General features: G+C 34.9%; 1 protein-coding gene across 2 annotated transcripts in view; it reads left to right on the forward strand.

The window, feature by feature from the left end:
• LOC144975612 (endothelin-converting enzyme 1-like) overlaps positions 1-12,252 on the forward strand; it is a 58,309-nt gene that overhangs the window by 27,196 nt on the left and 18,861 nt on the right. For both annotated transcript variants that reach the window (XM_078919775.1, XM_078919776.1), the window contains exons 10-14: positions 1,590-1,676; positions 3,371-3,516; positions 5,027-5,117; positions 7,045-7,170; positions 8,313-8,411. In XM_078919775.1, coding sequence (XP_078775901.1) covers positions 1,590-1,676; positions 3,371-3,516; positions 5,027-5,117; positions 7,045-7,170; positions 8,313-8,411 — 549 coding nt within the window. The remainder of the gene's footprint in view (positions 1-1,589; positions 1,677-3,370; positions 3,517-5,026; positions 5,118-7,044; positions 7,171-8,312; positions 8,412-12,252) is intronic.

Consider the following 12,252-nt stretch of genomic DNA (forward strand, 5'->3'; position numbering starts at 1 on the left):
TTTCCACCTGCTGTCCCACATGTACCCGATGTGGACAAGAACCCGAAACGGCAGAGCATCTAGTCGAACGGTGTGTTGTGACGATGCTACCAGGCGGGTTCGCGACGGTGCACGAATGCGGACCGGACTTTGCTGATTGGGTCGATCGTCATAATATAGTAGTGTGAGAACCATAAGAGGCTGCTGCCAAGCAACTCAATGGTGGTTGCAGTATGAATGAGTATAGAAGATACAAGTTATTTTGCAATTTATAATATTTGTTTTCCACGTTAATTAATTTGTCTATTGTTGTGCTGACGAAGGGTTTGTACCCGAAACGTCTATTGTCTGTATAATATTGTTTCCATACGAAGCCTCTTCATTTTCACTCTTTCGTTTGTATCCCTACATAATGCGGTTTTTAGAGATAAGTCACATATACAAGTGCGGCTATGACACTCGCTCTCGGATCGGAAGGTCCTGGGTTCGAGCCTCGCACTCGGCGCATAGTTGAGTCCTTGGATAAAAGGCTCTTTACTCACATTCTCTCACCATACTCAGGTGTAAAATGAGTACCAGGCCGTTAACAGCGGTGTCGTTGTCCGAAAAATTGTAATATCGCCTAATAGGCGGCATGTCCCGTCCTACATGTTAAATGTTGCTGTTGACCAGGGACCCCTTGTAAAGCGCTTTGAGCACATTTAGTGGATATTGCGCTATATAAATCTCAATTTAGAAAGTCTACCAGAAAGCACAAACCATCTACTATTTTTCTTCTTTTTCGCCATTCGCTCTACTTTTCTCTTGATAATTTTATTATTGATTATATGCGTTTAGATAAAGTTCTTAGCAGTTCTGCCCGTCATTTCAATGTAACAACACACAAAAATAAAATGTATCCGTTTATCATCTATTTGAGAAAAAAAACTGTTGCCAACTAGATATACCGAAGTACAGTCTAAAAATTACAAAGAATTGCAAAGAACCGAGTGAAATTAATCAATTCTATAGAAAGTTCGAAGATGACGTCACTCAGGTCTTTGTTATTGTTTTTTGCCATCCGCGTTTATGAGTAATGCTCACTGAACTGTATTAACCCGACTATAAACGTTCATGGATACACACAGTTTTGTGTGTTGGTCCGTTATACTTCCGGATGGCAATGTTATGAGCTTCTTAGCCAAGCGCATACTATCTATATCCCTTGATTTCCTCCATTGTTATTCAGTTGTGCCATTTTGACACTAACATGACAGCGCACTGCTAAGTTTCATTTTACTAAAAACACTTTACACATACGAGAATATTTATTTATTTATTTATTTAGTTAGTTATTTATTTATTTGTGACCCTTCGTCTCACAACGGTATTAAGTCGGGATGATTAAGATGCTGAAAACTGAATTCGTAGCCAGAAATATCAGACTTCCGTTGAGTTTATATTCTTTATTGAGGAGATTGAATATCATATATTAGAGTGCTAAATACCAATAATTCATAATTTTGACAAGTTCAGCTTTAATTTGACTTTTTAGCATCTGGTTCATTCCGACATGATACCGTTTTGAGACGTTGGGTCACATTTATTTATTTTACTTTTTACAATTTTAGCTGAGGAGAGACGAGGCAGATAAAGAAAACTTCAAGTTTTCTTACAAGAGTTACGACATCAAGGATATAAAAAGCAAATATAAATGGGTAAGTGGTATAAAAAGAAAAAGAAAAAAAGAGCTTTATATATAGAGTAATATCCACTAAATGTGCTCAAAGCGCTTTACAAGGAGTCCCTGGTCAACAGCAACATTTATGTAGGACGGGACATGACGCCTGTTAGGCGATATTACAATTTTTCGGACAAAGACAACGGCCATGTACTCCTTTTACACCTGAGTACGGTGAGAGAATGTGAGTAAAGAGCCTTTTCCAAGGACTCAACTATGCGCCGAGCGCAAGGCTCGAACTCAGGACCTTCCGATTCGAAAGCGAGTTAGCCGCACATAAGGTTAAGGAGAGAAAAACATAGAGAGAGAGAGAGAAAGAGAGAGGGAGATAGGGAGAGAGAAAGAGAGAGAGAGAGACAGAGAGAGAAGTTCATAAATAGGTAAATAGGTAGTATTGTTAACATTAAAAGTTATGAGCCACTCAAGAAACATATTAATGATCATCTAAGAAGAGACTGATTAGCCCTGAATTGCGATTGATACGTTTGTTTGTCTGGAGAAAGAGTTTCATCATAAATAAAGAGATACAATTTAATAGATATGTAAGAAAAAAAAAAAAAAGCAACAAAAAACAACAAAAAAAAAAAAAACAACAAAAAAAACAAAAACAAACAAACAAAACAATAAGGGCACCGAGGGAAAACAAGAAAAAACTAGAAAAATTTGACACAACTAAACCACCCGACCCTCTTTGTTGGGTTCTCTCTCTCTTTCTCTCTCTCTCTCTCTCTCTCTCTCTCTCTCTCTCTCTCTTCTTTCTCTCTCTCACTCTCTCTCTCTTTCTCTCCTCCCTCTCTCTCTCCTTCTCTCTCTCTCTCCTTCTCTCTCTCTCCTTCTCTCTCTCTCTCTTCTCTCTCTCTCTCTCTCCCTCTCTCTCTCCCCTCTCTCTCTTTCTCTACTCTAAGTTTACCCTAAACTTCATACTCACCCAACACAAAAATAGATTTTTTAAACAGATAAACAACGAGTATATTCTATATTTTGTTCAGAAAAAAATGAGCTCTGCAACACAGAGTCGAGTTTTTATAGCTATAACAAAATGAAAACAGAATAAGAAAATTGTCAGCTGCATCGTAACGAATGTGACAATTTACCTATAGTTGGTAGGGAGTGGGTTAACTCTCTTCTTATCAGCCATTTTCAGGATTTTCCCCAAAACTTCACACCTAACTAACACAAAAATATATTTTTTATCACTCAAACACAAAGCAGTATCTTAGCTCTTGCGACAAATAAATTCTTTAGCAAAACATGCTCTACAACACATTGGTCATTTTCTTGAACTTTTATGCTGTAAAAAAAAACTTTGAATAAGAAAAATGTTGCCTGTATCGTAACGAATGTGACGATTTTCCTATAGGGAATGAGATTAGCGGAAGAGTAGCGCCCCTTGATTGGACGTCACCCATAGTCTGTGACGTCACCGGCGGAAAAGTTATTAGAGAGAGAAAGTCATGTTGGTTGTCTCTCGTCCTCGCTTCCGGTGAAAGCGGCTTGAGACACTTCAAAACGAAATTGACGTTCTCTCTTTAAGGTGACGTCCAATCAAAGGACGCTACTCTTCTGCTAATCTTATTCCCTATAGTAGTTGGTAAGGAGTGGGTTAATTGAAAACTGATAAATAACTCATTGGGTACCTTATTATTCGTGAGTGTCTTTACTTCTTTCCAGATGGACTGGTTAAAGCTCGTGTTAGCCATTACAACAAAAACTGGCAGTGGCCCAGATGTCTACATCAACGAAGAAGAGCGAGTTGACATCAAAGAACCAAACTACTTTGAAAACCTAGGCCCTCTAATCAACGGCACCTCAAAAAGGTAAAGGGTGTGGTGTCCGGGGTCCCTCAACTGAGAGGGTCAAGAATAGCCCAACGCCAAGCCAGCGTGTCGTAAAAGGCGACTAATGGTGTGTGATTCCCCCATCTTTGATCACCTGGTCCTCCAGGTTGGGGGTTGGCAAAGGGTTAACACCCCTTTCCGTTAAACTCAAACCGTTACAGAAACGCAGACAGACAAACCAAATCCTTTTTTTAGCTTGGGCGACCGAAGAGTTTCTGGAATGACAGAATTTATGAAGGACAACAGACAAAATCGAAAGGACTCTGCTGACCCGATGGCGTCTTCGCCAAACAAGCAGCTTCGAATTAATTAAAGAAGCTGATATACAGAGAAGTGGTAAGTCCTGGGATGAGATTAAAAAGTTAAGTCAAGATAGAGAAGGATGGAAACTGTTTGTCTATGGCCTATACCCTGACCCAGGGTGAAAAAGGCAATGATGATGATGATAGATCACATTCTTACAGAAAAATTTGGTCAGAAAAACTCATATGAATACCACAGGGGGAAAACGATCAAAGTCACATTTTTCAGCTTTTGAGAAAATCAAAATTAAAGTTTGGAAACCCATTTGAAAACGTCACATGATAATATGAATTGAACTGAATGTGTATTACTAAACTTATATATTTTGAGCACAAGTCAGATGCATATAAAAACAAGCTCTTGCTTGATTTTAATACCAAATTATTGTGACATTATAACAGTAAGGATCTTTCGGACTTTGATCGATTTTCCCCTGTGGGCCTTCATATGTGACTTACAGCCTCGAGCTGTTGTTATGTCGGAGTTGATCTGGTGCCAAAAAGTCAATTTAAATATAAAATGTGACCCATTAACTCAAAACGCTATTATGTTAGAGTTAACCAGATGATCAAATAAATAATAAAAAATTCCCTTTGTGCATACATCCACTATCAACATATTCATATACGAATTGTAGATCTACCAGTCTATCAAATCTATTTATATATCAATCTATCCATCCATCTATCTATCACTGTCTATATTAAATTGTCTATTTCTCAACCTGTCTTTCTATTTGTCCACTAACAAGTCGTGGATCAAGTTACCTCTCTCCTTACCGGCCATTTTCCGGATTTTCCCAAAAACTTCACATCCAACCTATATAAAAATAGATTTATTTCACTCAAACACAAAAGCTGTTAATTCTTGCTATACATATTTTTTCTGCGAAACGAGCTCTTCAACACAGTGTTAATATACTTTAGCTATAGCAAACATTTTTGTTCAAATATTATGACGTTGAAAAGAAATCAGAATGAGAAAAATGTTTGCTGCATGGTATCAAATGTGACGATTTTCCTATGGGTGGTAAGGAGGGGGGGGGAGGGGGGGGGGGGTTAATCTTTGTCAAATGGCTGTCAGATTTCTACCGTGTCAAAAGAAATCAAAAGTAATTTGTCATTGTATCTCACAGCTTTGATAAAGTCATTTTAAATAAACAGATTCTGTTCTTTTACTGTTCCAGAGTAATGGCCAACTTCCTGTTGTCACGTCTACTTCCGTTAACCGCCTATTTGGGTTCGGATTTCATCAAGGAGACTGACAAATATAATGAGGTAAATATAGATAACATATTGACCTCTGCTTGCAAAACGGCATTATGTCGGGGTGAGGTGTGTGTATGTGTGTGTGTGTGTGTGTGTGTGTGTGGGGGGGGGGGTGATGATTAAGATTGAATCATAAGATTTGATTTAAAATTTAAGCTCAAACGATGAACGTGAGTTTCATTTCTTAAACTTCAAAAACTTGCAATGTAGATATGTCGCTCTATTCTGATCATTTTGACTAAAAAAGCAATTTTTTCAATTCATTCCGACATTTTAATAATTGAGCATTTATATAGGGCGCTATCCACTAAACGTGTTCAAAGCGCTTTACAAGGGACTCCTAGCTAACAGCAACACTGTACTTTAACTACGAGACATGGCGCCCGTGAGGCGTACCGTTATCAAAATGGATTTTTCTATGGACAGAGACACCATTGTTACCAGTTTGGTACTCATTTTACACCTGCGTGCTTCGAGATAATGTGTGTAAAGAGCCTCATCCAAGGACTCAACTTTGCGCCGCCTAAAGAAGCGGGGCTCGAATCGGGGACCTGCCTGTCCGAAGGCGAGTGTCATACCACAAGGCCACAAAGTCACCCAATGTTGACATGGTTAACTTTCTCTATAGATAGTATGCACTTGGCTAAGAAGCTCATAACATTGCCATCCGGAAGTATAACGGACCAACACACAAAACTGTGTGTATCCATGACCGTTTACAGTCAGGTTAATACAGTTCACTGAGCATTACTCATAAACGCGGATGGCAAAAACAATAACAAAGACCTGTGTGACGTCATCTTCGAACTATATATAGACACCAGGGTTGCCAATTTGGCAGATTTTCTGCCAAATGTCTTTTTTTTTATCAGAATTTGAAGTAGTCTAGCAGAGAAAAAAAAAACGGTTTGGCAGTTTGGCAGATATTTGGTAGATTTTATTTTCCACGTTTTCCATGGCAATTTTTATGTATGAGGGATTTTTTTAAACTTGGGAAATGAAAAGAAAATTATGACATCGGCCTTTCAAATTTTTTGTTTAACAAAACTGATGAGTTTTCCAAGGGGGTACCATAAATAGTTTGGCAGATTTTGTGGTATTTGGCAGATTTCTTAAATTCCAGTTGGCAGATTTCCTGAAAATAATCTGGCAACCCTGATAGACACCTAGATAACCACGCCTCTCGGACAGTCGTCATAATGTAAACAACGACAATGATTGGTAAACATAGCAAACTACACAGGTTTTACTATAGGTGGTATGTGTCTTAGTAAAATACCCATTGTTCTACCGCTTGATCAATAGATAGTATGCGCTTGGCTAAGAAGCTCATAACATTGCCATCCGGAAGTAAAACGGACCAACACACAAAACTGTGTGTATCCATGAACGTTTATAGTCTGGTTAATACAGTTTAGTGAGAACAACTCACAAACGCGGATGGCAAAAACAATAACAAAGGCCTGAGTGACGTCATCTGCATACTATCTATAGAACCAATACAGAAAACTGTGTCACTTAAACAATACGATCGAGAAAATCGTGTGATAACTAGTCATCCATTAGGCGGTATGAAAAGAATAACAATGATCAGAGAGAGGTCGATTTCATTCACGTCATTGTTTATAAACAATCAGAATTTGCTTGTCCGAGGCGTGTGAAGGTGTGTCACAAATTCTATGTTTTGATTGGTCAAAAATCTACTGGTTAATTGGCATGTGACTCCATAGATAGAGCGAAGATGGCGTCATTCAGGACTTTGATATTGTTTGTTTTGTTTTTTTTCGCCATCCACGTTTATGAGTAATTCTCACTAAACTGTATTAACCACACTATAAACGACCAAGATTTGTGTGTTGGTCCGTTATAATTCCGGATGGCAATGTTGTGAGCTTCTTAGCCAAACGCATACTGTCTTAAATTCACGGTCTCACAGAATGCTTTTGGAAATAAACCTGAGCATAGATGGAAGCATTGTGCGGTCTCAACAGCCACGACCTACGATGAAGCTGTGAGCAGAATGTTTGTGGAAAGTTACTTCCCCAAGGAAGCTAAAGAGAAGGTAGGCTGTCTGACTTCTTCATTCACTCCCTTTGTTCCTCTTCCTCCTCCTCCCTCCCTCCCTCTCTCTCTCCCTCCCTCTCTCTCTCTCTTCTCTCCCTCCCCCTCTGTCTCTCCCTCTCTCTCTCTGTCTGTCTGTCTGTCTCTCTCTCTCTCTCTCTCTCTCTCTCTCTCTCTCTCTCTCTCTCTCTCTCTCTCTACCTCTTTTATTATTTGCTTCCACCCCCCCCGCCCCCCCTTAAGATCTTAATCGTTAAGTATACTGTTACATTGTTCATAACTGATTCATAAATAACAAACTTCTTTCGCTTACTGCATCAAGTTGGATTAAAGCTTGAAGAATGAAAACATTACCAAAAAGACACTAAGTCTTGGAACATACTGCTCCCCAAATACTTTACATTTAATTTAGAAATCCTTTAGCAAGCTTCAGAAATAATTCTGCCTCACCACGCAAAGAAAAATAGTTCTTTAGAGCCGTGAGGACAATGAAGCCAGAGTTTATCCCGGTTTTCATAGAGTTTAAAGAATTATAGCGATTGTTTGACATTCTTTGGATAGGACGATAACTGTTGCAACATACCTTTTGTCAGATCTACAATCACTGTAAATGAACAGTGAGATTGGGGGGGGGGGGGGGTCAGAAAAAGGCCTAGTTTGGACTGGACCCGAGATTTGAAGCCGGTTTTCTGGGATGAAAGGTTGGACCTTAGCACTGGGTAATGTAGATGGTGCTGCTCGAAGCTCAAAGAAATGGATAACAATGTGAAATTGAATGTAAGCTTCAATTTAATATACGAAAAACAGATAAAATGTTCGTTTCAGTTTTCCCCTTTATCAACAAAACAGGATGAATGAAACATTATAGACGAATGAGATTATGTGGTGTTAAGATCTTAACAACGCCACTACCACATTATCTCATTCGTCTGTAGTCTTTCATTCATCCGGTTTTGTTGATAAAGAGTAAACCCGACACGTCCATTTAATATGTTTTCGTATATTATATTGAAGCTTACATTTAATTTCACATTGATATTTATGACCATAGCACAGGCCTCTCGGAAGCTCCTCCTCACGATAGATAAGTACCAAATATTATTTCGTTTCGTTTTCAATTTATTCATTCTAATTTTGTCATAGGTAAAAGAGATTGTCGATGACGTCATGATTGTGTTCAGAGATCAGCTAGTGGACAACCACTGGATGACGGCTAAAACCAGAGGAGAGGCTCTTGAAAAAGTAAGTCTATATTATCAGTTAGTTATGTACAAAATGAATTTAACAGGCAGCTAGACACGTCTAGACATGCCGAAAAAAATTTCTCTCGTCTATTTGAACTATACGTGAAGTATTACCATTCAGTAACATTCAGTATTTTGTTCTTTTTAAAAACTGTTATATAATTTTCTCTCGTCTATTTTGACCATACGTGAAGTACTATCATTCAGTGACATTCAGTATTTTGTTCTTTTTTAAAAACTGTTATAATATACTTTTCTCACGTCTATTTTGACCATACGTGAAGTATTATCATTCAGTAACATTCAGTATTTTGTTCTTTTTAAAAACTGTTATAATATACTTTTCTCACGTCTATTTTGACCATACGTGAAGTATTACCATTCAGTAACATTCAGTATTTTGTTCTTTTTAAAAACTGTTATAATATACTTTTCTCACGTCTATTTTGACCATACGTGAAGTATTATCATTCAGTGACATTCAGTATTTTGTTCTTTTAAAAAACTGTTATAATATACTTTTCTCACGTCTATTTTGACCATACGTGAAGTATTATCATTCAGTGACATTCAGTATTTTGTTCTTTTTAAAAACTGTTATAATATACTTTTCTCACGTCTATTTTGACCATACGTGAAGTATTATCATTCAGTAACATTCAGTATTTTGTTCTTTTTAAAAACTGTTATAATATACTTTTCTCACGTCTATTTTGACCATACGTGAAGTATTATCATTCAGTAACATTCAGTATTTTGTTCTTTTTAAAAACTGTTATAATATACTTTTCTCACGTCTATTTTGACCATACGTGAAGTATTACCATTCAGTAACATTCAGTATTTTGTTCTTTTTAAAAACTGTTATAATATACTTTTCTCACGTCTATTTTGACCATACGTGAAATATTATCATTCAGTAACATTCAGTATTTTGTTCTTTTTAAAAAACTGTTATAATATACTTTTCTCACGTCTATTTTGACCATACGTGAAGTATTATCATTCAGTAACATTCAGTATTTTGTTCTTTTTAAAAAACTGTTATAATATACTTTTCTCACGTCTATTTTGACCATACGTGAAGTATTACCATTCAGTAACATTCAGTATTTTGTTCTTTTTAAAAACTGTTATAATATACTTTTCTCACGTCTATTTTGACCATACGTGAAGTATTATCATTCAGTAACATTCAGTATTTTGTTCTTTTTAAAAACTGTTATAATATACTTTTCTCACGTCTATTTTGACCATACGTGAAGTATTACCATTCAGTAACATTCAGTAGTTTGTTCTTTTTAAAAACTGTTATAATATACTTTTCTCACGTCTATTTTGACCATACGTGAAGTATTATCATTCAGTAACATTCAGTATTTTGTTCTTTTTAAAAACTGTTATAATATACTTTTCTCACGTCTATTTTGACCATACGTGAAGTATTATCATTCAGTAACATTCAGTATTTTGTTCTTTTTAAAAACTGTTATAATATACTTTTCTCACGTCTATTTTGACCATACGTGAAGTATTACCATTCAGTAACATTCAGTATTTTGTTCTTTTTAAAAACTGTTATAATATACTTTTCTCACGTCTATTTTGACCATACGTGAAGTATTATCATTCAGTAACATTCAGTATTTTGTTCTTTTTAAAAACTGTTATAATATACTTTTCTCACGTCTATTTTGACCATACGTGAAGTATTATCATTCAGTAACATTCAGTATTTTGTTATTTTTAAAAAACTGTTATAATATACTTTTCTCACGTCTATTTTGACCATACGTGAAGTATTATCATTCAGTAACATTCAGTATTTTGTTATTTTTAAAAACTGTTATAATATACTTTTCTCACGTCTATTTTGACCATACGTGAAGTATTATCATTCAGTGACATTCAGTATTTTGTTCTTTTAAAAAACTGTTATAATATACTTTTCTCACGTCTATTTTGACCATACGTGAAGTATTATCATTCAGTAACATTCAGTATTTTGTTCTTTTTAAAAAACTGTTATAATATACTTTTCTCACGTCTATTTTGACCATACGTGAAGTATTACCATTCAGTAACATTCAGTATTTTGTTATTTTTAAAAAACTGTTATAATATACTTTTCTCACGTCTATTTTGACCATACGTGAAGTATTATCATTCAGTGACATTCAGTATTTTGTTATTTTTAAAAACTGTTATAATATACTTTTCTCACGTCTATTTTGACCATACGTGAAGTATTATCATTCAGTGACATTCAGTATTTTGTTATTTTTAAAAACTGTTATACTATACTTTTCTCACGTCTATTTTGACCATACGTGAAGTATTACCATTCAGTAACATTCAGTATTTTGTTCTTTTTAAAAACTGTTATAATATACTTTTCTCACGTCTATTTTGACCATACGTGAAGTATTACCATTCAGTAACATTCAGTATTTTGTTCTTTTTAAAAACTGTTATAATATACTTTTCTCACGTCTATTTTGACCATACGTGAAGTATTACCATTCAGTAACATTCAGTATTTTGTTCTTTTTAAAAACTGTTATAATATACTTTTCTCACGTCTATTTTGACCATACGTGAAGTATTATCATTCAGTAACATTCAGTATTTTGTTATTTTTAAAAACTGTTATAATATACTTTTCTCACGTCTATTTTGACCATACGTGAAGTATTATCATTCAGTGACATTCAGTATTTTGTTCTTTTTAAAAAACTGTTATAATATACTTTTCTCACGTCTATTTTGACCATACGTGAAGTATTACCATTCAGTAACATTCAGTATTTTGTTATTTTTAAAAACTGTTATAATATACTTTTCTCACGTCTATTTGACCATACGTGAAGTATTACCATTCAGTAACATTCAGTATTTTGTTCTTTTTAAAAACTGTTATAATATACTTTTCTCACGTCTATTTTGACCATACGTGAAGTATTACCATTCAGTAACATTCAGTATTTTGTTCTTTTTAAAAAACTGTTATAATATACTTTTCTCACGTCTATTTTGACCATACGTGAAGTATTACCATTCAGTAACATTCAGTATTTTGTTATTTTTAAAAACTGTTATAATATACTTTTCTCACGTCTATTTTGACCATACGTGAAGTATTACCATTCAGTGACATTCAGTATTTTGTTCTTTTTAAAAACTGTTATAATATACTTTTTCTCACGTCTATTTTGACCATACGTGAAGTATTACCATTCAGTGACATTCAGTATTTTGTTCTTTTTAAAAAACTGTTATAATATACTTTTCTCACGTCTATTTTGACCATACGTGAAGTATTACCATTCAGTAACATTCAGTATTTTGTTATTTTTAAAAACTGTTATAATATACTTTTCTCACGTCTATTTTGACCATACGTGAAGTATTACCATTCAGTAACATTCAGTATTTTGTATATTTTTAAAAACTGTTATAATATACTTTTCTCACGTCTATTTTGACCATACGTGAAGTATTACCATTCAGTAACATTCAGTATTTTGTTATTTTTAAAAACTGTTATAATATACTTTTCTCACGTCTATTTTGACCATACGTGAAGTATTACCATTCAGTAACATTCAGTATTTTGTTATTTTTAAAAACTGTTATAATATACTTTTCTCACGTCTATTTTGACCATACGTGAAGTATTATCATTCAGTAACATTCAGTATTTTGTTATTTTAAAAACTGTTATAATATACTTTTCTCACGTCTATTTTGACCATACGTGAAGTATTATCATTCAGTAACATTCAGTATTTTGTTATTTTTAAAAACTGTTATAATATACTTTTCTCACGTCTATTTTG

The sequence above is a fragment of the Berghia stephanieae genome, chromosome 6 (genome assembly GCF_034508935.2).
Source record: "Berghia stephanieae isolate SIO BIC M18660-M18661 chromosome 6, UCSD_Bste_1.3, whole genome shotgun sequence".
Lineage (NCBI taxonomy): Eukaryota > Metazoa > Mollusca > Gastropoda > Nudibranchia > Aeolidiidae > Berghia > Berghia stephanieae.